The 27999-nt window shown below is 27.4% G+C and overlaps 2 protein-coding genes across 2 annotated transcripts; both read left to right on the forward strand.

The window, feature by feature from the left end:
- The first annotated feature begins 3941 nt into the window (after positions 1 to 3941).
- GAA1 (glycosylphosphatidylinositol anchor attachment 1) lies at positions 3942 to 9694 on the forward strand. The gene is made up of 10 exons (XM_017900932.1): positions 3942 to 4085; positions 5116 to 5333; positions 5494 to 5650; positions 5778 to 5986; positions 6917 to 7134; positions 7898 to 8085; positions 8292 to 8419; positions 8915 to 9108; positions 9180 to 9344; positions 9418 to 9694. The coding sequence occupies exons 1-10, from the start codon at positions 3944 to 3946 to the stop codon at positions 9692 to 9694; spliced, it is 1896 nt and encodes a 631-aa protein (XP_017756421.1). The 5' UTR covers positions 3942 to 3943.
- Positions 9695 to 12176: 2482 nt separating this feature from the next.
- On the forward strand, positions 12177 to 27991 carry Oseg1 (intraflagellar transport protein Oseg1). Its single transcript, XM_017900933.1, has 16 exons — positions 12177 to 12229; positions 12592 to 12701; positions 12780 to 12900; positions 13094 to 13304; positions 13507 to 13580; positions 13744 to 14014; positions 14150 to 14311; positions 15066 to 15363; positions 15601 to 15971; positions 16065 to 16457; positions 24843 to 25257; positions 25449 to 25675; positions 25876 to 26257; positions 26815 to 26978; positions 27169 to 27327; positions 27905 to 27991. Exons 1-16 carry the CDS (start codon positions 12177 to 12179, stop codon positions 27989 to 27991), a joined length of 3498 nt encoding a protein of 1165 aa, XP_017756422.1.
- Positions 27992 to 27999: the final 8 nt, after the last annotated feature.

Below are 27999 nucleotides of genomic sequence, written 5' to 3' on the forward strand. Positions count from 1 at the left end.
CCTTGGCGATCGAGAGGCCACTTTTAATACATATTTATGTATGCACGTGCACACCCGATTGTTCTTTGCTTTCGCTGAGGATACGTGCCCCGGAACATTCTCGATGGTTCTGATCTTTCTAACTTCGTTCCGAGACACGCACACCAGCGTAATCTGCACGTCGTGCAGCTGCCCGGCTACCAAAAGTTCTCAATGTTTCTGGGATCGGTCGCGCGATGCGTATCGCGATCGCTACAGTCATAATTGTGTAAGAGAGGTTATGTACATACCTTACGTTCATAACTTCTTAAAAATACAAATTAAAGATCGCAGCTTGTAGATGTCGTGTAAATTATTAATGTTAAATGTACAGTAACTTTTAAAGGAATCAGATCTGGACTGTAATATTAAAAAAATCAATTTCTAATTCAATAAAGGAACAAGGTAAATGAACTTAATTATGTTACAATTAGCATAAAATTTGCGCTTTAATTAGATGTCAAAGGAAAAAGATAAACAGCTTTATAACATCAATTTATGTTTTTATAAGTACCTATGAAATCATTGTTTGTTTCTCTTACTCCTTGTTTCTACTTTCTTACTCCTTATTTCATCTCTACGAAATAAGTACTATACGTACTAATGTACTTCAAATAAACCAATTTCTGTTTGCAATATATCGACTCACTTATGGTATTGAATGTTTATAAATGACAAAAATTAATTTTACATGAAGAGGATTGCTTGTAAGACATATATATGTATGTACATTGATTAATCGTTTCTTAAAACTTCAGACCCTTCTTTTTAATACACTATATCTTTTATATTTCTTGTTTACATTGGTACATATGTTAACTCGTTCACGTTGATACATAATATACAAAATTGTATATTTCTTCTATGGTGTTTATCAATGAATTTGTTGTAATTTTAGATTATAGTTATTTAATAAAAATAATCTTGTGAATATTGTTTGAATATCACAATAATATAAACAATCATTTAATGTGAGTCGAGTACACATGCAACAAGTCCGTACAACCCGAAGAGGTCGAGTAGCTCGATTGTTATAGAAACACTAGACACATGATGATCTTTTACAGACACAACGCATCAACGACAGCTACTCGATTTTCAAACTGCCCGAGATAATTCACAATACTTGATTTTACGAACCGTTTGCTTTTTTCGAGTACTTAGCTCAGCTCATTAACAATAGATAATAAATTTAAATGTTTTCTAAACTGTTAGACACATGCAAATGCTATCACATATGCATTCTACCTCCCTTCCTTCGCACCGTCCTGAACACCGACACTCCCGCTTCATTCGCTCGCACTCGTACCAACCTCAGACATTCTACATTCACTACGCATCATTTCTCATTTATACCAAAATACAATAAAAAGTTACCTAATCCTAATATCCACCTCTAGTCTCGTGTTTTTGCACCAAAATTTGACAAATGTATACAGTGATTTCATTTGATGCGCTATGTGTAAGCTGTAAAGTTTCAAATGTGAAGGTTTTCTGAATAGGCGGTATTGCTTTTGAGTCCACTGCCTGCTGAAGTAAACAAATTTGAACAAATATGAATACATAAAGAAGCAAAACGTCAGATAAGCACAACAATAAACAATGCAATCGAGCGAGAAATAGATGATTTCATGATGGAATCTGTTATACACCAAAATCTTCAACTAATATTTTATCATATTGACAGAATAACAACAAATCGTATAAATTGAGAAACTTAGAAAACGTAATTTTAAATTTCTTTAATAAGATTAGCGTGGAACAATTATTTTTTGTCTTAAAGTTTATTTTGTCTCTTCATTGTTCAAAATTAAGTTTTCATATTATAGATGATATTTTAATTATATGATTAAATTATAATAACACTGATATGACATATGATGATGACGAAATATAAATAAATAAACTATTAATTTTAGACTTTAGATCAACAAACTAATTTTTTTCTTTGATCCATAACATCCATTGTATAATTCTTGTAGCATTTGCCTTCTTGAATACGAATCTTTAAACGATTTTGCTTTATCATTTTCAGCTTTCGAAAAACATGTTTTTGTAAAAGCACGATTTTGGATTGAACTGAAGTATGGCACGAAATCTGAAAACGTTAGGACATTCATTCTCATCTTAAAAGTTAGACGAGAGTTTTCTGAATTTATCAATGTTAATAATTATAATTATTTATGCTTCTGGATAATTATAGTTGATCGTCAAAGTTTAAAAATAAACAGCTGGGCGTATATACTTTTGCGCACTATTCTTGCATTTTTACAAAAAGTTCTTTTCAGCACGAATTTGCTACACAGTATTATATTCTATCAACTTTTTGAAGAGAAAATCATGCAACAAGATTGCCGAAGCAGTTTTTAGTTCGATTAGATCGAAAAAATATTCGTTGATAATATGCATACGAGGTTTTACTGCAACACAGATTAATTTTCGCTTATACATAAACGACTTGGACTGTGTAAACGTCAGTCACGGCATTCACCTATGCATGCATGGGTATATATGCATGTATATTAGAAAAAGTTAGATTTGGCTATAATATTTTAATTGTTGTTATGCAGCCAACAACGTATCTCAGAATAAGAAATCATCGAAAACGAACAAATTCGATTTTTAAAATCACCCTTTATATATAAGTATCGAGTTCTATTTATACAAACAGTAGATATATAAGTAACAGCTAAAGTATGCTGTATGCTATATATACCTATAGATAAAAATCAATGTAAAGTAATAATCCTTTTTGGTAAATATTTCGTAAATTAAGGTTTAGAATATAAATTAAAAATTTTACGATACATATGTATAAGATTATGTATTATCATACATAAATATATATAATTCTATACTTCATTTACGATTATAAAATAAAATATTTTATTGTATACGTTATTTATAATCTCATATTAAATTTTGGTTTTAACTTCAACTATTTGTTATAGACGTTGTAATATTATCTTATACTAAATCAGTAATATTAAAGATGACAATAATATAGTAAGTTCCTGGTCTAGAGTTCCCGAAATATATAACAAAAATTCGTTTAGTCTATTCCGTACTTTATGATACAAAAATGTATTACCAAATAATACATTAAGTTTCAAATATTAACTAGCATTAAAATTATTTTCTCTGATTATATTCATTAACTGCTGCTATGATTAGTAACTCGTATCATTTACAAAATATCAATGTACTTGCTTTACTTCACTAACAGTTTCTAAGAATGAACACTAAAAACACGAACACAAATGAAAACAAAAAAAAAAAAAATAAAATAAGTATCTGAATATGCTGATATTTTTTTTTCAAATAATCTATTATTCTGTAAATTATACTAATTTTTGTTATAACCAAGAAATTTTATATATTATATAGAGTCAATATTCAGCTTCAATTTTCTTCATTTCAATTTCTTCAAAATTAATCAAAATTTTGAAAAAAAATAAAAAGTTATTCAGTACAATTTGAACATCAAAGAATTTAGAGTGTATAATACTTCAGAAAGTCAACTCTATGCACTATTTTATAAATGTCGCATAATAGCATACGTATGTGCCTTAACACTCTCTGGAGGTACTGTATGAACTTAGGCGCGAATTTTAATAGGGTTTTAAAAATGTCAATAAATTTGTACTGTTTCATATTACATACATTGTATTTTATATTATATATCATCATAACATAATTTTATATAATTATAACACGTTGTTTCATCTGTGCATTATATATTTCACTCATTTGTAAAACAAATTTTATTTATCTTTAATATATCCATTTTTATTTATATTATATCGATACTTGATGATTTCTATATAATTTCTACTTTATGTAATATGGATGCAATAAAATTTATTAGATAAATCATGGTTAAGTTTGACATACGCATATGTAGTTTTAATGAATAGAACCGACAATGGCTTTATTGACGGATCCAAGAGCGGGATCTGGAAAAATAATAAAATTTTTATTAAAATGGGAACAACCACTATGTTTCTTTTTATATATAAGTGGCATTGTTTGGATATTACTTCTTGCTTTACCGATGTTTAATGATAGTAAGTATAAAATTGTATTTATTACATAAATAAAATGAAATAGGTTATGTTTTGCGTCGATAATAAATATCATAAATGATGATTATTTTCATTAAGTACATACAAACATAAATAAAACAAAATTTAGTATTACAATAAAATAATATCTATATCTTATAAAATTATACATATATAGTTCTAAATGAAGAATCGAATATTTTCAAGGCATAATATCTAAATAAAATAGGTTTATACAATAATTTTTCGAAAAGGTATAGACATTTTATTTTATGTGTTAAATACATCAAAAAAATTTGATACAAAGTATAGAATACCTTTAGAATAATTTGACATAAATATGTAATTTTTCGAAATATTTAATTTCGATAAAATTTTCTGTTAAAAGAGAAAAGTACAAACATAACTCAATTTTTATAAAAAATTAAAACAAAATTGTAACTTTAAGAAAACTTCTATCTTTGTCTTATTTTCTGTAAAATTAATTTATTATAACATACATTTATAAATCAACATATTTTGTATATTTCAATAATTTTTATATATCCTTCAATAATTCAGTTCAAATCACCCTGTATATATATACAATAAAAAGTTAAACAGTCATTGTTCTATGAAAAAAGCCATTCTTTTATGTTTCTGTCATAAAGATATACAAATTTATCAAGTAGCAAATATTTTATTCTTAATAAGTATGCTTTAAAGTGTGCTTTAATTATATTAATTTATTTCCTTAAGTTATTATTTTAATAATACACATTTATTTAATTGATTAGTTTTCAAATATTTTTTGTTTCAATAACAACTTTCAATAAAAAACTGCTTATTTTCATTTTGTATAAAAATCTGTTATTTGTATTATATTTTTGTCCCTTTTCTAGATATATAATAGTTCCATATCATTAATTTTTTATTTCCAAAAAATATTAAAAAGTAAATTGAAGTTATATGTATTATATGGATTATCACCAAATATTTATAACAATATTAATATAAGGATTCTAAATAATGTGTCTATTTTTTAAACATATAGATACTTATTTCTCCGAAAATGCTTTATTACCTGGCTTAGTTACAAAGAAAAGTAATTTAGAGCAAACAGCAAAACAATATTATGTATACTTACTTCATGAAATGAAACGGTATCCTGATGTGATGCCATATGCATGGTTAGCTGCTAAATTAAATCAGCTTCATTTAGATGTTTTCATACATAATTTCACGTTAGTGAATCCCTTTCAAGACCAACAGGTAAATAATGAAGTATATATTTTATTTTTATCAGAAGGTATTCTAAGTACTACACTTAATTAATTATTAAATTGACATTTTTTTATCATTTTCAATGAAGGAAGGAATTTGAATAGAGATAAAATGTTTGATAAAAGTATAAAAATTAGTATATTTATAGTTTACAGGTCAAAATATATATGGAATTATAAGAGCTCCAAGAGCTGCCAGTACAGAATCAATTGTAGTTAGTGTACCTTTCAGACCAATTAATAGTATTTATTTGGATACAGCACCTTCCATTGCTCTTCTTCTTGCATTTGCCAAATTTTGTAGAAGTAAGTAGTTCCATGAAATATTATTAAATATTTTATATTTAAAAATGAATACAAAAGTAAAAATATAATTCTAAAAATTATATTTATTTCTTTTTAATTAATATATTAAAATAATTTTTTATTGTAGAACAGAAATATTGGGCGAAGGATATTATATTTCTAATAACAGAACATGAACAGTTAGGAATACAGGCATGGTTGGATGCATACCATGGAGTTACAAGTGGTAATGAAGGAGTACTCATATCTGGAGATCTTCCTGGTCGTGCTGGTTCCATTCAAGCTGCTATTAATTTGGAGCTACATTCAATGAAGATTTCATCTATTGATGTTAAAGTATGCACTATATTTTTCTTTTAATTTTTTTTAATGACTTATATTAACAAAGCCATGTATCTGTATCTAGATTTCATTTAATTTTCATAGTTTAAATTTATGACTTATTACATTAAATTGCAAGTCACAGAATTTCTCATGAAACCTGCCATTATAATGTCAACTAAAAAGATATACGGTCCTATTTGAGAAAATAGAAAATAGAACATAACTTTAGAAGTACCTCTATTCCACTCCACTCGCAAACAATTATTAATATCATGCAATATATTCCATCATATCAAACAACTTCGGTAGAAACACTTTTATTATAACTATAATTTGTTATAAAATATTGTGCTATACAGACATAAGTGAAATACACTATATATACACATTGTATTTTTTAGCAGATTTTATTACAAAAAATAATTTTTCAATCTTTTTTACACAATAAAATAGTAAAATTAACAATAATCTTTAACATTCTAATTTCAGTTAAGAATTTTTATCAGTAAATGACACTATAATTGCAACAACCAATTTCTGTCTTCATCAAACAATTTGTTGTCAAAAAAATCTTCTTTTGATGCTAAAGTGTGAGAAATATTTTTCCATCTATAATAATTTAAAATAAATTTTTTCATTACACATTTATATATTTTTACAAATTATAAATTTATATATATTTACATAATTTTAAACTAAACAATATAAAATATATTTCAAACATATAACTATGTATTTTATCTTATTCGCAAGTAATTGGCGAACTATGTTTTCCAGTACTGTAAATGCTTTTGTAATTAACTATTTGTGAGTTTAATAAAACTAAAAGTTTGCGTATTTCACAACATTAAAATTTATATTTAAGCTAAATATTAACGAGCTGAGCAAGAAATTTCTGACATACTATTCAGTCTACTAATATAAATTTTCATTATTCTCTAGGTAGAAGGATTAAATGGACGATTGCCCAATTTAGACCTTTTTAATTTGGCACAAAATATGATAGCAAAGGAAGGAATTCGTCAATCATTTCAGAAACGTTTTGATGTTAAATATAAAAACAAATTCAAAAATTGGTGGTATCATTTCAATACACTTCTAATGATGATTACAAGTCAGGCTACTGGAATTCCAACAGGAAATCATGGACTTTTCCACAGGTATTTAAAAGCTATACAAAAATTATGAAAGTTATTATTAATCTGTTATTTATAATATATATGCATTTATACAATTAATAAAATCAATTTTTAATACTTTAATCTATTATTAATGAAATAACATTTAATAGATTAAAATTGAACATTATGGAATATTAAAAGAGGATAAGAAATATATACTTCTACATTTTATAAATATTTTGATACTTGAATTGAGAAATGATACTGAGAAAATGAATTTCTCATTCAATTGTTATAAATAAGGCTTAATTGCTACTAATATAATATAAACTTACATCAATCAGAAATAATAGAAGTAAGAAGAGTCATTTTACATTTGTTTTATTCCAATAAACATACTATATTTATAATTAATACACAAAATCTTTCCATTTTCTAATGTATTATAAGTTCCACAAAATGTGATATACACAGTAAAATCACAAAAATGAACATTTTTATTGTTTCATCCTTCTCCATATAGAATAATTAATATTACTGACATTAATGGCATACACAATATTTATAATATTTGTGTAATTAAAAATTATCTTCATGTATATATATGTGTTTTATTTTCTAAATAGTAAAAAATATCACAAAAGTGTATATTAGTTCTCTTTTAAATATTCGTTTAATTTAAAATAAATAACAGAAATATAAATTATTTTACTGTTTAATAAAAATTGATTTTATTTTAACTGCTATAATTTTTTCACGATTTAATGATTTTTATAAATGGCTTTAATAAATATTATTACAGATTTGGTATTGAAGCAATTACCTTAGAAGGTTTTGAAAAACCTCGTCAACAAAGTTCAGATGGAAACTTTTACCAAGTTGGTCGTGTTGTAGAAAGTATAGTTCGATCATTAAATAATTTATTAGAACGTTTTCATCAATCTTATTTTTTTTATCTGCTTCCTTCAACTGATACTTATATTTCTATTGGTGAGTAAAGAATTATATGATAAAATAAAAAATACATACATATACGCTAATGAATATTTTATTTTTTATTGTTGAGAAATTATTCATAAATTTACAAAGATACTATATTAAAAATAGAAAATTCATTTTATTAAATAATCATATAAAAGGCTTATTTGTATGTAATATAAATAATATAAATAATTAATACCGAAAATATATTTTAGGACTTTATATAAGATCATTAGTCTTAATTATTGCGGGAATATTTATAAAAGCATTTTGCATGTGGCAAAGGCTTCAAGCATCTAATTCTATAGAAGATACGAAAAACACTACCATTAAACAATCAAAGGTTTGTTTCTTTTTACCACATTGTTAACTTATACAGAAGTAAATTATTTACTAAAAATTAATCATGTATTATAATGAAAAACATAGAGGTAATTCGTAGATTGGTATGTATGTATCTTTTTATAATTAGAGTAAATAATACGTTTATAGAGATGAATTCGAATGGGTCGGGGGGATCGTCTCGTGTCCAAGAAAATAATTCTAACAAATATTATGTTGGATATTTTATTTATTTACATTCACTATGATTACTCTGATTTTTTATAATGTACAAGTAATCAATACACATATACTTATTTAAGTTATGGTCAGATAGAAATATTAAAATATAAATTACAACAAATTTTAGTTCTTCTAAAATATGATTAAAAAATCATGTACCATGTACAAATTTTGCCTCTGTTTGTCCCAAAAAAGAAAGACTCGTGGATCCATCTTTACATATTTATTATATGTACCTTAGATTGATTATATAATTATAAAATATATTATTTAGGATGATGGATTCGATATTGGCATTATTACTTCAGAGATATTATGGGCTCATATTTGCGGTGTTGCGATTTTAACATGCCCACATCCACTTACTTATTTTGGTAGAAAAATGAATTTCCATACAGCAGATTCTATATATTTTGGTTTCGTGGCAATAACCATTTTAACCATAATGTGGCCATTCTATTCTAGAAGGTAATTTAAGTGTTAACCAATTACTTTGTATAATTACAAATTATACTTAAATAAATTTTTATTGCATTTAGACAAATGAAATATAAAACTGCAGCTTTAATTTGTGTAATTGCTTTAGTAGAATTAGGTACAGTATTAATGTGTATAGCAATGCATAATTTTTCTCTGGCACTTCTTGCTGCTGTAATTTATGTACCTGTCATTTTACCAGTAATACCAAAACAAAATTTTACCAAGTAAGTATACTTAAAAAATTAAATATTTTTTTAAATAATTAGTATTAAACTTTATAACAAAATTTTGTTGCAGGTTTCACAAAATGTTATCTTTTATGTGGATTCTTTTACATCCATTTATGATTGCAAGTTTATTCATAATGTGTTATGCATATATCAATTTTTCTTCAAATTCCATTTTGTCCATTTTATTCCATGGATATCGTGCTATTAAGCAAGCATTGGTTTTCAGTATTATGGATTCAATGATTTATGGAAATTGGTTGTATAACGTAACAGTTTCTACAATATTTCCTATATGGTTTTTATTTTGGAACATTTTACATTCTAAAATTGATGCAGATTCTTAATAAATGTAAATAAATCTTTTTATAATAAAAATTATAGTACTATCAGAATATGATTATCATTACTTCATAATAATAAAATTCTGTTGGTATATTATATTTAATTAATGTAAAAAACTAATTATATTATTATTTAATCATATTTATAAAAAAATATAAAGACTTATTGTTATATATTATATAATTAGAACATTACATTTACTAAATATTAAGGGTATATTATTAACCCTTTCACAGCTACCGCCGATTATAGCCGGCAATTAAAAAGTTTTACCTAGTGGCTAGCGCAGATTACATCTGGCTTATATCTGAAAATGTGAAACACTGTTTACACCGGTGCCACATTGATACCCAGTTCCGCCAGCGCGAAAGGGTTAAAAGAACATTTATATTAAAAACACAATTTTTTTAAATTAGTTTCTATTCGTAAGTTTCTTATATTACTAATATATAAAGGTTATGATTTAAATGATTAAATAATATACTGTAATATGATTTAAATGACTAGGCAATATCATCTAAGCAGAAAACCTTAAAATCACACTTTGCACATATATGTACTCAAATGCAATCAACACCATTCAAATTATCGTACAAGCACAGGATTTCTGCTACAATGTGGCAATATCTAGACGGAGGTAATACTGCCTTTGAGTTCACTACCAAGTGAATCACTCTATATATGTATATATACACAGCATATGTGATTTATTTGGTATTATATATATCTCAAAAAATGTGAATATATTTGAGACAAAAGTTGTGGGGTACTAAAGGATACATACAATGCCTATATTTATTTGATCTTACAGAGATCTTAAAAAGCTTTATGACGATTACGTTTCAATTTTTAAATTGAGTTACATATTTCTTATTAGATATTCTGGTAACTGTTGTTAAGCCATTTTCGAAAACACTACCCACCTATGTGTTGTTATTATGCTGAAACTTAACGAAAGCTGAAATATTAAATTTTAAATTTTACGTTCCTCGAGCCTTGCCGTGCCAACCGAAGGCGGCAGCACTATGCATGCAAGTAAATCCTTGCGCTACGTGCTGCCTTCTAACGTTTCGCCATGGCTATTTCTGTCGTGATCGCTTCTGCCATAGTCAGTTCTGCCTCGGTTAGTTTTTCACCAGTCTAGCCTCTAATTACACAAGCCTTTGCGAGCCTGACCTCATTTGCTACCACTACAGTTTCAGCCAAGCCTCGCTCTTCGTGTCTGTTTCATCTCTTATTAATAAAGTCTATTTATTTTGCAATTCGTGTTTAATTCTCCGTGCCTTAAACCTCCACTGAAATTCCCTGGGCCACAGTAGACTAAGGTACTAACGTGACGCCGCACACGTGTCACGGTATTCGATCTATCTATGCACAAAGTACATGTGTAAACAGCCAGCTTTAATATAGTAGTACCAATAACTTTGCAAATATCTCGAAAACTAGGATCAAGTACCAACATTGCTGAAATAAAAGTTGCCCTAAATTTCAACCTCTATAATATATTTTAAAATCATCGCAATTAGTTCACACATTCTACATCTTACCAAATTTTGTTTTTTGCAAAAAATAGCAGAAACGCTTTCAAATACCTTCTTCTATCTAATCTATATTTCTTATTGATGCTAAAATATGAAACTTTTGGAAAAGATTAGAAAAATAAATTGCTTTTCAAGAATATTTGTATATTGATAATATGGATGCTGGTCCAAGTCGTACTCTGAATAACATTTCTATGCATAATAAACTACATGGTAAAATTCTAAATTAACTACAATCAGTGTAAGAAGTATTCGTATAGTACTTTATTACAACAAGAATATTGTATAACTTTGTTTGGTATCTAAATTTCAACAAATGAAAAAATATACATATTCCTAGATGTCCCCAGAAAAATTTTCAATAAAAAAAAGATGAAATATCAATATGCATTGGGAAAATATTGATAAATATCCAGAAACTCGTCAAAATATACGCGTAATGCCAATACGTTAACATAATTTAATAACTAGATCTTACATGAAATTTGGATAACATTTTGATGACAAAACTTATAGTAACTTTTTTAAAAATCTGACAGATTTGATTGACGGAATCAGTTTTAAATGATATTTATTGTATTAATAAATATCTAAATTAGACCCTACACTATTATAATATAAATTACAGAATAAATTTAAAAAATTTATTTTATATTTTGACTGTCGAATAAATCTAATTCATCATAATTCATTCAATTTTGTTATGTACTTATGAAATATTTAGATTAATATTTGAAAGTTATTTATTAATTATTATTTGTTTATTTATTAATTTAATTTTTTTGGCGTGTATAGAAAATGAAGCAAAATTGTATAGTTTTCCATATATGTCGCCATTTTAATAGTTTCCCTGGAAACCATAAAAACAAACTTTTGTATGAAAATGATGGAAATAATTTCTTAAAATTGTATTAAAAAGTACATCATTTATAAAAGAATAACAATGAAAGCTTCTCCAACTTGGGTTGATAAGGTTCAAGATAAATCTGAACGATGGTAAAAATAATTTTTGGGAGTATAACATAATTTTAAAGTAATTTTAAATTTTTTTAAATAAATAATAAGAAATACTTACGTTTTTACATTTTTTAAATAATATTAATATCGTTTAATTTAAGCGTTAATCACTGTTTTTATAAAATTGATATTATTTTGATTATATTATTTATTATTTTACGATATTCAAATTTAAATATATAAATTTAAGATTAAACATTTTTTCTTCATAAACACTAAAATTCTTGTATTATTGAAAATGTTAATAATTAAATATAATTAATGTTGTATCTTTAATTACCTATTATTATTTCATATTATTTTATATTCAAGAATATTGATATTTAACAACATTGTTGCAGTATTTATGATCTATGTTTTAATCCAGATGGAACTCAATTAGTTATTGCTGCTGGACAGCAAGTTCTTGTTTATGAAACTAATGAAGGAACTTTAATCCAACCATTGAAAGGTAATGAAATCTATGAATTTAAATATCAAAAATCTAATTCAATGAAATATAGATTATATTTCTACTTATATTTGACAGGGCATAAAGATATAGTTTATTGTGTATGTTATGCAAGGGATGGTAAAAAGTTTGCATCGGGTAGTGCAGATAAAAGTGTTATCATTTGGACATCACGATTGGAGGGTATACTTAAATATTCGTAAGTGATATGTATTTTGAAAATTTTATAATTAATATAGTAACAATATTTTTATAACATGATATCCTAACTATTTTGTACAATATCATAATTATTGGTAGAATTGGTAGAAACATATATAAAACATTCTGATTTTCATGTAATATAAAATATAATTTATTAATTACATTATATTTATGTTATTATATTTCAGACATAATGAAGCCGTTCAAGCTATGCAATTTAATCCAGTATCACATCAACTTTTAAGTTGCTCTTTGTCAGACATAGCATTTTGGTCTCCAGAACAAAAAGCAGTTGTAAAACAAAAATCTAGAGGAAGAGTAAATTGTTGTGCTTGGACAAGTGATGGTCAATATTTAGCAATTGGCCTAGCATCTGGCTATGTTTCTATTAGAAATAAAGTTTGTTCTATTCATTTAAAAATTACAGCACAACAAATATGTTATTTTATTATTCAAATTTTATTAAATTTTTTAATTTTAAGTACATTAATATTCAAATTGTATTACTTCTGATGATATATATATTTATTTAGAATTCTCAATTAAAAATATTGAAGAAATTTAGTATAAATTGTATTTGACTTATTATATAATATTTCAGAATGGAGAAGAGCAAACACGAATTGAGAGACAAAATGGAATACCTATTTGGAGTTTACTTTGGAATCGTCAATGGTAAGAAGAATAATTATTTGTGATATAATTATTTGTGTTAAAATTTGTAGAACTTTTAAATATATTATAATAAACTATATTTGTTAAATCATGTACTTAATAATAGTTAAAGCTTTTCTGTATATAAATAAATAATAAATTTTAGTAATGAATTATATTTCAGGGAGGATTCAGCAGATGTTCTTTGTATTGCAGAATGGAATGGAACAATATCTTTTTATTCAATTTCGGGCAAACCATTTGGAAAGGATAGGTCACTTAATTTTATTCCTCTTAAAATGTGTAACTTTGCAGGAGGTCAATACATTTTAGTTTGTGGAAGTAATAAACAGTGTGTACTAATGACATATGATGGAATACAATTAATTAATGTTGGTGGTACATTTTCTTCTTGGGTTTGGAGTTGTGCTGTACATCCTACTTCTACACATATTGTATGGATTGAAAAGTCTTAATTTCTACTTATTTTTTAATTTCATACTTTTTGTTTCAAAACCTTTATGTTTCTGTTTACTTTAACACTTAAGATTAATACATAAACTACATAATTGTTTGTTTTTCTTATTTAGGCTCTTGGTTGTCAAGATGGTATAATAACATATTTACAATTATCTTGGGATGTCATACATGGACTATATGGAGATAGATATGCATATAGAGAAAATATGACTGATGTAATAATACAAAATTTAATTACTAATCAAAAAGTTCGTATTAAATGCAAAGATTTGGTAAGTAAGCAATAGTTAAATTTTAGATATAAATTTGCCTTTTAATTTTTAAATTGGAACATATAAAAATATTGTTTGCACAGGGTCTATAAAAAGGTTTAGTCACAACTATCACAGGCGTATTTTAAACTCAAAGATCGGTAGAAATCTGTTAGAAAAAAGTTCTATAAAATAAACATTTTTTTTATTGTATTCTATGTATCAAAATGAACGAAAGTCTCAAAAGAATCATGAAGCAGAAATGATTCGTTCTTTTGAAAACTAATATTGAAGTAACAATAATTTTTAAACTCATCATATATAGGATAGTAAAAATCAAATGTTAAACACTTCAAGAGTTTATAGTATTCACCAAGAGTACGAACATTTGATGTTGTAAATGAGTTTTAATATAAGATATGCATTCAAATGGAGGGAAGATATTTTTTGTTCTTGATGAATACTAACATGTCATAAAGTTTTTGAACTATATTTTTTGGTCATAAAAAGGTGGTCAAGGTCGAGTTTTCGGGTTTTTTAACAGATCTTCACTGATTTCAAGTTATAGAATGTGCCTGCCATTGCTATGACCAATTTTTTTCATACACCCTGTACAACAAATTGTCTAAAACTATGAATTTATAATTTAAATCTAAATAAACAATAAAATTAAATAAAAATTCAATTTGTTAATAAAAATCTGACATAAAATTTTCAGTAATTCAAGTGCACTACTAGATAATATATACTATAAAATATATCATTTTATTTTCAGATATACCGTATTGCTGTATATAAAAATAGATTAGCAGTTCAGTTATCAGAACGTGTAATAATTTATGAACCATCAAGTTCGAATGATGGAATGCATTATCGCATATATGAAAAGTTAAATCAAGCATTAAACTGTAATTTACTTGTTGTTACTACAAACAACTTAATTTTATGTATAGAACGAAGATTGCAAAGTCTATCTTTTAATGGTACTATAGAAAGGGAATGGATACTTGATGGACTTATAACTTATATAAAAGTTGTTGGTGGACCAATTGGACAAGAATGCCTTATTATGGGTCTGTATTACAAAATTTATATATTATATACCTTTATAATAAATTAAACAAGCAATATATTAAAAGTGAAAGATAAAAATTTAATACTAGATTTTATGTAAATCTAGCCTGTTACTGATAATGGTTTCATTGTTTTTTTTTATATTAATATTCAACAGTTAGTGGTTGTTTCTTAAATTTTTACTAATTATAACAAAATTAAGTATTTAATGAATTCTCGTTTTCATATATTTACAGGTTTAAACACTGGTTATATAGTGAAAATATATTTAGATAATCCTTTTCCAGCATACTTAGTAAAAATTGAGGGTTCTGTAAGATGTCTTGATATCAGTTCATTAAAAGAAAAACTTGCCGTTGTTAGTGATCATGAAGTTCTTTATGTATTTGATTTATATACTGAGGAAAAAATTCAAGAATTTCAAAATGTAAATAGTGTGACATTTAATAGTCATTTTGAAGATATTATGTATTTTTCTAGTGGAGAATATTTAACAATTAAAGTAAATGATTTTACGGAATATAGACAAAAATTTTCTGGACTTGTTATGGGTCACAATGAGTCAAAAGTGTATTGTTTAAATGGTTCTTCTATTGTAACAATGGAGGTAAATCATAATATATTAATTATAAATAATATTACTATATACTACTAATATAGTCATATATGTAATAATAACTAAAATATTATTTGTATGTAGGTACCATTATCATTATTTATGTACCAATATATCGATATTGGTCTTTTCTCTCATGCTTATAATATAGCATGTCTTGGAGTTGCAGACTCTGACTGGTTTGCCTTAGGAACCGCAGCTTTGGAAAATTTGGAATTAGACATTGCTTATTCTTCTTTCGCTAGAATTAAAAATTTAAGATATATCGAAGTACTGTCTGAAGTGGAAGAAAAGCTTAAATCTGGAGAATGGGGAAGAGAAGCATGTATGGCTACCGCTGCAGCTGCTATGGGAAAACTAAAAGAAGCAGCAAAACTTTTCCAAAAAGCTGGTTTACAACAATACGCATTAGCTATGTATTCTGATTTACGCATGTTTGATATTGCACAAGAATTTATTGTTAGTGGAAATAATCAGGTTAGTAAAAACTCCATTTAATATTTTTAATATTTTTTTAATTTTTCTATTTTTTCATACACTCATATAGGGTATCTCATAGGCTAATTGTCACCCTGAAATCTTAATTTCTATTAAATATATAGTCTTCAAAAATTAGTATTTTTATATATACGATGTTTCACATAACTGAGTTTAGTCATAATCTGATTCAGTAAATGATAGGAAAAAATTATATAGGTCAAAATTAAATGGTATTGAATGATGCATGTGTTTATTCTAGAAATAATGATATTTTAGAAATTTAAAGATTATCTTTATCTTTTTAATCTAGAACTGTATATTTTTTTATGTAACGGTAAATGTATCTTTTTATTTCCTACGAAAGAAGTATTAAGGTACTTAGGTCGAAAATTAATTAGTTTAGGAAATATTTTAATTTTATTTTTTTTAGTATTTTTTGTCTACCTGCCTATAGACCTTTTGCCTATATATACTGCTTTTCTTTTTTCTACCCTTTTTTTTAATGTGAAGGAAATTGTTATAGACGTCCTATACTCCTTGTAGAAATTCTTATTGGTTAAAAATTCCTTAATGACCATTTTATAATTTGACACTTTTAGTCACTGACACCTTTAGGAGAAGTGCAATTAGAGCTTGAAGAGCATGAAGTCTATATAATTAATATAGAGGGTGGGTTACTACATTTTGCCTTTTGAGTTTGTATTATTATTACGCGTAACGAAAAGTGTTTAACATGGATTTGAATGGTTTCGAGGGGGGCATATTTTTATAGTACTAGCTATTCTATATGTGTACGTGTACAGAACATATGAATGTCATTAATGTCTTTTTAAATGGAATCATATATTTTTTATTTGAAATATATGTGGTGACTTACTCTGTATATGTAATGTATTGTATACTAAGAGCAATGTCCCGTTCAACAAATAAATAAATAAATTTTCAATGTGTGGAGGAATACGGGAAATGTTGCAGCTTCCTTTCATTCTTCCGCGGCGTCGTTGTGTTATAATGGATAGAAATCTGCTTTGGAAATAGATAAAAAAGATCTCATTCAGTGTTTTCATGCAGCAACCACATCACAGCGCTATACTTCGACCACGATTTCCTCACTAGTCCAGATTATAGTCACGCTAACGGCGATCACGGCAAGCCGTAGTTATAAACCTTTTGCACTCCGTCTAATTTTTAGCATGACAATGTTGCGAGTGCGCCTCTTAGAAAGGTTAAAGATGCTGCCTTGACATTAAAAAAGACTCAGATACATTTTAAAGCTATGTTTTATTAACAAAATTGCAATACAAAGAATATAACAATACGAAAAATAAAAATTATTTTTTGAAATTCATCATTTTATGGTATCTTGAAACATGGCTTACCAGGGCAAATATCGCAGTATTCACTGTTTTCATGTCTTTCATCTTTCTTCTGTCTGTTGGAACAAACGACACAATCTGATTTTTTACCTCTGCGCATTAATGCAGCTTTCCATTTAATCTTATCTCAGAAGATGACGTTGACGCTCTTGATCTTTCTTGTCGAAAATTTTTAATTAGTTGGTCGACTAGCAGTTTAACATATTTTAGGTATATTAATGGTTTTTCGTTTCAATTTTTCTTCACAATTTTATGTAGGATACATAAATTAATGACTGACACTTCCATGCCCCAAAAAAACATTTTCCTCTAGCACTTACGTGACTTTCTCAAAAAACAATAACTAGATGCGTATTGATCGGCTCGATCAACGCCGCTCATGGAAGCTGTGTAGCTGGCAACTACATTAGACTTTTTAATGTTAACTTCTTTACCTCCTCATAAAATTTTTTTTGAATCTATCATTCCAGCATCATTCCAAGTGCTCAAAGGTAACACAATTTTCTTGTCTTTCCAAACTAAAAACATGACATTTCCATTCTTATAAGCAAAAGTTTTCTTATCTGAAAACTTGGCTTTTTTCATGGATGTTGGAATGCCTTTCCTGTTAGCTTTTATAGTACCAGTCAAATGGCATTTCATTTTCATTAGCTCTTCTGCCAAAGGTATACTAGTATAATATTCCTGTTAGCTTTTGTAATAGTAGTCAAGTGATATTTCATTTTCATTAACTCTTCTGCCAAAGGTATACTTGTATAAGATCTGTCAGTAAATATATGGTAACCCTGTACCTCGGGAATTTTATCTAGCAGATTTTGATATAAGTGCAGTGAAATCTTTGTGGTAATTGGTAACTCTGGACGAATAAGATTTTCTAATGTGAAACTTCCATAATAAGGTAGGATAGTGTAGATATATCCTGCTTCAGAGTCCACCATCGTATAAATTCTTATACTCCACTTCGTTATAAGTAATGAAAAAGATTTTCTCTTTAAATTGTACTATGGATTCGTCTACACAGATATTTTGTCCAGGAAGAAAGAGTTCAGAAAATTTTGAATCTAGGTATTCTAAAAAAATGCTGACCAGTTGTATGCGTTTTTTAAGATCTGTGTTATTTGAGTCGGGTGTTTTTAAACAAAACATCCAAAATATTTGATGGAATCGAACTCTTGTAAATATATCCGAAAAAAAAGGAATTCTACTATTAAGTTTACTAGACCATTATTCTTGCATATTAGAAACGGGCATGGTACCTATATTTAGGATGAGTCCAATGAAAGCACAAAATTCATCTTTATGTACTTTATATGTACACCATGCCATATTTGTCAAATAGTCGTTACTAAGATTGTTTGATGACAACATGGATTCTGCATAGTTATTTGTTTCTCTTATTATTTCATCAATAAGATGGTCTGTGAAAAATAGTTTGAAAAACTGAATTGGCTCAGAAATATTAGAGCAAATTTGCGGACCCGACACTTTTAAACCTGTTGAAAAATTTATTCTATGGGGCATGTACCCATCCTGTGCAATACAGACCCAGTTATCATTTTCCATTGAAGTACTTGCGCCATCATCGGTATCAGATTCAATACGCCGTATCTTCCGTCTTCATTGAACTATAATATCGTTATCACTATCACTCTCAGTATCACTATATCCATTTTCACCTCCATCATTTTCAATCAAATTATCTTCGTATAAAGTAAATGCCAGTTCATCTTCACTTTCCGAAAATCCATTTTTTTCATAACAATTATTTCCTGCCATTTTAGGGTAAGATAATATGTTGACAAAGGCACGATCAACAGAAATGAAGCGAGTACAATGCAGTCTCTAGATGCCGGCGTGCCGCGTCGCTGCAACGGCGACAACCTAGCTACCAGCTTATACAGTTAGCAAAAAAGGTATTCATATACCAGCAGGTGCTCTACTTTGAACGCCGTTAATTTTCTCTAGAGAACATTAATTTAACAATGAAATATAGTGCAATGTAGGAAATTGACACAACTTTTAAACAATATATATTTTATTAAAATCAAAGCATCTTAATACAAACATAATAAAATTCTTAACGAATACGGAAATCGTTAGGAAAAAAGTATTCATACAGTAGATACTTTCTTGAATTACTTAACAAAATAACAAATTAATAAATGAATTAGTACTTCGTTGGATATCCTTTACTATCTATTATGGCTTGCAATCGTTTGGGCATTGATGCAACTAAATTATTTGTAATATTTTTATCAATTTTTTCCCATTCCTCTTGTAACGCATTTTCAGTGCATTTTTGTTAAAAATTTTATGTTTTCGAACACGACGTTTCAGTTCTTCCCATATATGTTCTATAGCATTAATATCAGGAGGTATTGTACAACACTCATTCTCTGACTAAGTGAGACTTATATTTGGGATCATTGTCCTGTTGAAAATAGTAACAATCCAATACTTTTAATGTTTCTGCACTTTATTTCAGATTCAATTTCAAAATATTCAGATATTCATATTTATCCATTAGTCCTTCAATAAAATGCAAATTATCCAAACCATTCGCGATCATGCTCCCCATATCATGATGCTCCCGCCACCGTGCTTTTGTGTAGACTTTATATTTTTTGGATTTAAAGTTTTTCCTTTTTCTCTTCACACTAAACATTTTCCATCTGTTCCAAAAATATTAACTTTACTCTCGACGGAGTAACGTATTTCCACTTTTAATTCCGCCGCAATTTTCGTAGTACTTTTGAATGGATTTTCTTTAACTTTTTTAATAACAAATCTCTCATCTCTATCGTTTAACTTCGGCGACCGTCCAGATCGACGCTTATTTTCCAGTGTTCCTTGTGTCTTATATTTACTTACAATATACTGGTCGGTTGTATGACTTTTTCCCAACAGTTCCTCAATTTTTCTGGGAAGATCCATTTTTATAAAGAGCTATTATAATATTTCGTTCTTCTAAGGTTGTTTCTCTGCTTTTCGTAGACATTTTAAGTGTACATTATGGAATAACCAAAACGAAATGAAATGTAATTTTCACTTACAAACGAAGACAAATGAACATCGGGAATCCCCACATTCAATTATTTATACATTTTTTATCGATAGATGGCAGCTGTATGAATAATTTCTTCCCAACGGTTTTCGTACGCGTTAAGAATTTTATTATATAATTTGTATTAAGATGGTTCAATTTTAATGAAATATATATCGCTTAAAAGCTGTGTCAATTTCTTACATTGTACCATATTTCATTGTTAAATTAATGTTCTGTAGAAAAAGTTACTGGGATTCAAAGTAAAGCACCTACTGGTGTATGAATACATTTTTTGCTAACTATATATCAATGTCACCTCAGTGGTGACAACGGAGTGCAAGGGGTTAAAGGGAAAAACTTAAAAAAAATAATCTAGTATAATCTTTAAAGTACACTAAAATTTTGATTATCCGGCATTATCTCGGTTATAAGTATACCGAATAATCGAAATTTTAGTGTATATCTTACTAAAGATATATTAACTTTTTTATTAAATATACAATAGCGGTAAAGCGTTTTACGCGTAACACATATAAGAAACATTCAAACACGATTGAAATACAATATTGAAACAAGTTACAATTTGAAGTTAAAACATCTTTTAAACTTAAACAAGATTAATTTTCCATCTGATTGCTTTAATATTATTTTCATTGAGAATAAACAGATGCATTTACTAATATATAAAGAAATGTACAGTTCTATTTAAAATAATATTCTCTATTTAAAAAATAGAGAATATAATATAAAAAGCAATATAAATTTTTTATATTCTAATTAATAATAAATTCTTTTTAAATATCTCTTTTCCTTATATCATATGAGTGACTCTCAAAAAATTGAAATCATTTGATAGCAATTTTGTCCACGCAACTTTTTATTGAATTTGTAGGATAGAAATAGGTTTATAACATCTCATAGGACACATTAACCCTTTGCGATCAACAAATTTCTCTCATGGGAGTACCAGCTAGTTGGAGTAAATTTAATTTTTCAAAGCAAATATAAGAATATTAAAAAACATAGAATTTGTTGAAATTATTTGATTGTGTTTAATAGTACTTATAATATATAAAAACATAAATTTTTAATTTCTGTAATTTTCCAAAATGTGATATTTTGCAAAACAATCACTGTTGAGTAGCGTAGGTAGCCGAGGATTTTTCTGCTGGATGCCTTCTTCTCAGTATGCCGACCTTTCGGGATACTGAGCACTTGGAGTGTGTGATAAGGCGTAGTTTCTGGTTGTATTTACACTTTATTACACGATTATGATTTGGTTGATTGATGTGTGTGTGTTTTGTATGTCGTCTTCGCCTTCTGCCGTTTTACGTTTTCTGTCCTCCGTTTTACCTCTCTGACTTCTCGTTTTCGTCTCTGATGTGTTCTGTTTTACTTCTCACTACCGTCTGATGTGTCGTATTTGAATGCTGACTACCGTCTGTCTTGTCTAGTCTTGATCTGTTTGGTGTCTTCTCAAGGTTTGTGATGATTAGTTGAGAGTGGTTGTGGGTGGAGGAAAAATAAAGTTTTTTGATCGGACAGAGGGAAACAATATTGTTATTCAGTATTGTTTAGGTTAAGATTTATGTGTATGTCTAGTTAACGTTTTGGCGGGTCAGTTACACATGCGTCTCATCTGTTGGGTCTGGTCCTAGGTTCTGCTGCCCATAGTCCTTGTCCTTGATTTATAATTTCTTAATCCTCAAGAAGGACGGTAAGGCACGTTTTACATGTATTATTGCCGTCGCAACAATCACCTATATGAAATCCTGGCTTCTAAGTACAGGTATCACAGTACGTGTGTGTTTCTCGTTTTTTTTTTTTTCCTGAAATTTTCCTGTCGGAACATACTGTAGTCTTGGTTTCAGAACGAATTATATGAAACTGATTATTTAATTTAATGTCTACGTATGATGTTGAAGGTTGTGCTGTAGATGGTGTTTGGTGTCGGAAATTTCTTACTAACTCATCGACTAAATATTTCACAAAATTTAAGCGTGTTAGTGGTCTTTCGTAGTTCTGTTATCTTGTTGTTTTATACATTATGAATGCATTGATGACGCATATCTCCATGAAAAAAATAATTTCCTCCACCATTTGAGGGATTTTTGAAGGAAACAATACGTTGTTGTATATTGGTCCGCGCGATTATCAGTAAGTTGATCCAAACATTTGAATCTGGCATCGAAAGAATAGTTTTCGTTCTCTGTGCCGCTTGCAAGGCAATCATGAATGACAATATGCCGCCGGGCTACTGACACCGACTTCTACGACGACTTGCAAATTCTGCCACTATGGCGGCATTGACCGCAAAGGGTTAACCGTGTCACAAAAGCAGCCAGACAAATAAAAATAAGCGCATATAATTTTATTGATGCTTTATTGAACCTATCCAGGGGACTAAAATTTCAATAAAAATTTTATGTGAATAATTATATGAATTTATGAAAATTTTTTGTTTTTGAAAATAAATGTTTTTACATCTTATATCATAAATTGTTATATCATACAACAATATTTGATGCATATTTGTTTTATTTATTAATTAACAAAACTAAACAATAATCTTACTTAACACGTTACGTGCCATGCCGGTTCCCAGAGCCGCGCCGCTAGACTTTCCGTTCGGGCCCGGCCGGTCCTCAGGACCGGTCGTAGACTTTAGGTTCCTATTACACGATCGCGCGTCTCGGTCCTTGCGCACTGATTATGAGACTAAATATTTTGCTTAGACGACATCAGTTTTTGTTCAGTCAAGGCTTAAGAAAAAAAATACAATATTTTAAGAATAGTTAATTCCATACTCAGAATGTCAATACAAAAAGAATTTATTGAGACTCCTCTCAGAAGACCCTTGATAGAAAACTCTGGTCATCAAGCCGATATTTCAGCGGACGCACCACGGTTCCTAACACTGCTGCTCATTCTCCACTTGGCCCGCTGTTGGTAGCCCACTTGACGACCGAGTCTGGGCCTGAACGGAACGGCAAGCAAAACGGGCTGGGTGCTTAACATGTTAAACAATGCAAGTAATTATTTAAGTACTTATATACTTACATAAGTACATATAAGTACTACATACACCAGCTCTGTATGATAAGAATCTGGATTAAGTAATTGAGAATTTTGAAATACTGTGAAAAAAACTTTAAAGTGACTTAATATTTCATTTTGATATCAAAGTTATTTGTGTTATATTATATTCATATTACATTAAACGAAATTAAAAAAAAATAATCATTTTAAAGTATAATTCATACAGGGGAATTAAAAACTAAGCCAAAACATTATAAGTATTTTATAAACATATAAAAGTCATTAATTTGCTAACATTAAAAATGTCAATTCCTTAAAAATAATTTACTAAGCAGGAGACCAATACTAAAAACTGGTGACAAAGTTTAAAAATATGTTTTATCAATAAAATTTAATGGAATTGGATAAAATAAAACATGCATGACAAGCATGATTATTGTAATATGTACATATAGTAAAATAATTAATAAATAACTCTAAATTTATGTCATAACACAAACATGAGTAGCAGTATAAGTTTCATAATTTTTGGATATAAATAAATTAAATTAATGCTTCTTACTGGTTGCTTTAGAGATATAGTTATAATCTTCCTTTATGATAAAAATCAAATACAATTTAAAATATTTGAAAATTTGGAGTAATAATAGGAGGTCAAAATTACAAATTTTTGAGGATTACCAATATAAGAATCATCATAAACATTACTGACTAAAGTTGGTAAATATGAATCATATTCATAACTCATATATTTAAATGCTTATTATATCCAGTGCATAAGCAAACTTCTTGTTAACCATGCTGTGCATACACAAATATTAAGTTATAAAAAATGAAATTAATATCGCGTTACTATTTACCAATGAAAATAAAGAATCCAGAATAATAAGAGTAGAAATTTTGTTTTAATAATACATTTAGGATCGTACAATTTTACTTCGTAAGCGAGCAGAATGGGCCAAAAGTCTTGGAGAACCTCGTGCTGCAGCAGAAATGTTTCTCTCAGCAGGAGATGTTGATCGCGCGATAAATATAATTGCGGAATATGGCTGGATAGACATGCTAATCAAAGTTGGCAGACAACTTGATAAAGCAGATAGAGATAATTTAACTGTAATTGCTAAAAAATTGAAAAAATTGGGTGCAGCTCACGGTGCAGCTGAAGTTTTTAGTCGTTTAGGAGATGATCCTGATGTAGCAGATGTTTTAGTAGAAGCTCAAGCTTGGCCAGAAGCATTTGAATTAGCTGATAGAAATCCCAAACTGAAAACTAGAATATATGGACCATATGCTAGATGGTTAGCAGAAACTGGTCATTTTTCTGAAGCTCAAAAAGGTAAAAAAATACTAATGGTACTTTTTTTATCAAATTTTATTAAAATTTCTTTATTTTAAATAGAATTTAACTAAAACATATTAAAAATATTTAGTATGTGAAGAGAAAATAAATAATAATTTATTAGTATTAAATTTATGTAAAACAGTAATATTCTCTGAAAATATTAAAAAATTCATTCAGTTTTATAGCATTTCAGATAGCTGGCCAATCAGATGAATCTGTGATGGTTTTAAAAATGTTGGCTAGAAATGCTGTTACTGAGAAAAGATTTCGTGATGCTTCTTACTTTTATTGGCTTCTTTCTCAAATCAGTTTAAATCTTAATAAAACTGTGGATGAATTACAATTAATGTTTCTTCAATATTATGAAAAAGCTGAAATTTATTATGCTTATCATGAAGTGCATAAGTATGTGGTAAGCAATTATTATGTGTACTGTACAACACATTAATAGCTGTAACTTTAATATTAGCATTAAGAATTTATTATGAAGAATAGCAGACTAATAAAAATGCAAAAAATTACTAAAATTACATTTAAAACTTTATATTAACTCCAATTATAATAAAATGATATGAAACTTTATTAGAATTTATTAAATAATTACTTTTTCAGGAAGAACCATTTACGTCTTTAATGCCGGAAGCTCTTTTCAATATTGCGCGATTTCTTTTAACTAAAACTGAAAATATTCAAATGGAAGGAATTTCAAAATTCATTATAATATATACGTTATTAAAACAGGCTACTTTTCTTGGTGCTAATAAATTAACTATGCAGTTACTTGAGAAACTACGAAAAACAAAAATTCCAGCAAGTCAACTTAGTCAATTAGATATTTCAAATTTAAATACTCGAGCTTTTTCTTATCGAGATCCTGAAGAACTTTTACCACTTTGTTATAAATGTTCAACCTTTAATCCTTTGTTGCCATCAAACAATCAAGGGCAATGCGTGCAATGTGGACTAAAATTTCAATATTCTTTTGTAATGTTTGGTAAGTGCTGTTTTTTAAAGATCTAATTCAATTTTCATACGTTAAAGATACAAAAATAAATATAATACTATAAAATATTTATTATAATATTTATTATTAAAATCAATATATTTTTAACAATATTAAAATTTGCAAACATTTTGCAAACATCTATACGTTTTCACAAATACTGAGATAAAGACTTTTAAAACATATTACACGCATTAGTATGTGCTATTTAAATTTTACTTCAAAAGGTGCTACTACACCAGCCATGATGAATAATTAATGTTATGTTAATAAATTTTATATTGCCAGTATCTTTACCTATCGACGATAGGAAAATTTTCATAATAGTTTTAGATTGTAAATTACAAATATTATTCAAGATAAAATAAATATTTGTTATATACAAAAACTAAAAAAAGTATTACAAACAAAAACAATGACACTGTTTTTGTGCCTTTGATCAGATTTCCGTAATGTCCTATAAAAATAAACAGTTAAAAATTTCGAAATGTATTTATAATATTATTAAAATGAAGGGAAAAAATGTAATATATTTGCTGAAATTGCAGAAATGTTGCCATTGGTCGAATTTGAACTAGAAGAAAATATTTCTGATGAAGAGGCAGAAAAATTAATAAATGAATCACTATCATCATGTGATATTACAGATACAGATCAATTTTCTATTACTCCTGAAGTAGATCTTTTTACAGCACGTTTAATGAAATATGAGGTACCATCATTTATTACTAATTAACCTTAATAGATATATAATTTCATAGTTAAAAGTATAATTAATAAAATAATGATATTGGGAAATATTTTTGACTATCTTTATTCCATATATTAGTAACGTATTTGAGTATAATAGTTTTATCATAAAATTACAATAAATTTAAATTTATTATATTTATAAATTTTAGGAAAAATCTAGTGCTACTATAGTTGTTGGAAGAAATGTTTTAAAGAGTATGGATCCATGTACAGTCTTAATCATTAAATGGCCAAAACCCTTTAAAACGAAATACTTTAAAAATCTTTTACCTGATTTACAAATTACATTTTGTAAGTCTTGTTTAAAGGTATGTTGTTATCAACATTTAAATTAAGCTTTATTAATATTTACTATTTATATTTCAATATGTTTATAGAAATTAAATTACAAATAAATCTCCAAAAGGTATTGTTGATTAATTAAAATAAAATTTAGCGGATATTATGAGGAAAAGAAATAGACTCCAAATACGAAAACTTAACTTTGATAATTCATACATCCCAAAAATATAAATCTTCATATATAATAAATTATATTCGATAATAACGTCAGTTGAATGAAAGATACGTATCGCAACCTTTTATCTGAGTAGAAATATAGATATAAATATAAATTATTCATTAGAATTATCGTGAAATTTATACCATTTCTAGTATAAACTCCAGCAATATTGGTAGTCGCATCTTTTGAACTTATAAAAATTGAAATTTCATATATTTCATACATTTTTTCTCATAACATCCACCAAGTTTTATTTAGATCAACCAATGATACCTTTTGGAATAATGTTCATATAAATAAAATCAAAGAACTTCAAATTTCAATATACATAATGCAATAGATAATAGAAGAGGTAAGCTATTTTTTTTTATTATATTTTTTAGCTATTTCATTTGGATGATTATGAACTGGCATTATTACGACATGGATATTGCCCATTTTGCAGGACAATAAATAAAATGTCTACTTAGATACATTT

Source organism: Eufriesea mexicana, unplaced genomic scaffold (assembly GCF_001483705.2).
Source record: "Eufriesea mexicana isolate 0111107269 unplaced genomic scaffold, ASM148370v2 scaffold1387, whole genome shotgun sequence".
NCBI classification, from domain to species: domain Eukaryota; kingdom Metazoa; phylum Arthropoda; class Insecta; order Hymenoptera; family Apidae; genus Eufriesea; species Eufriesea mexicana.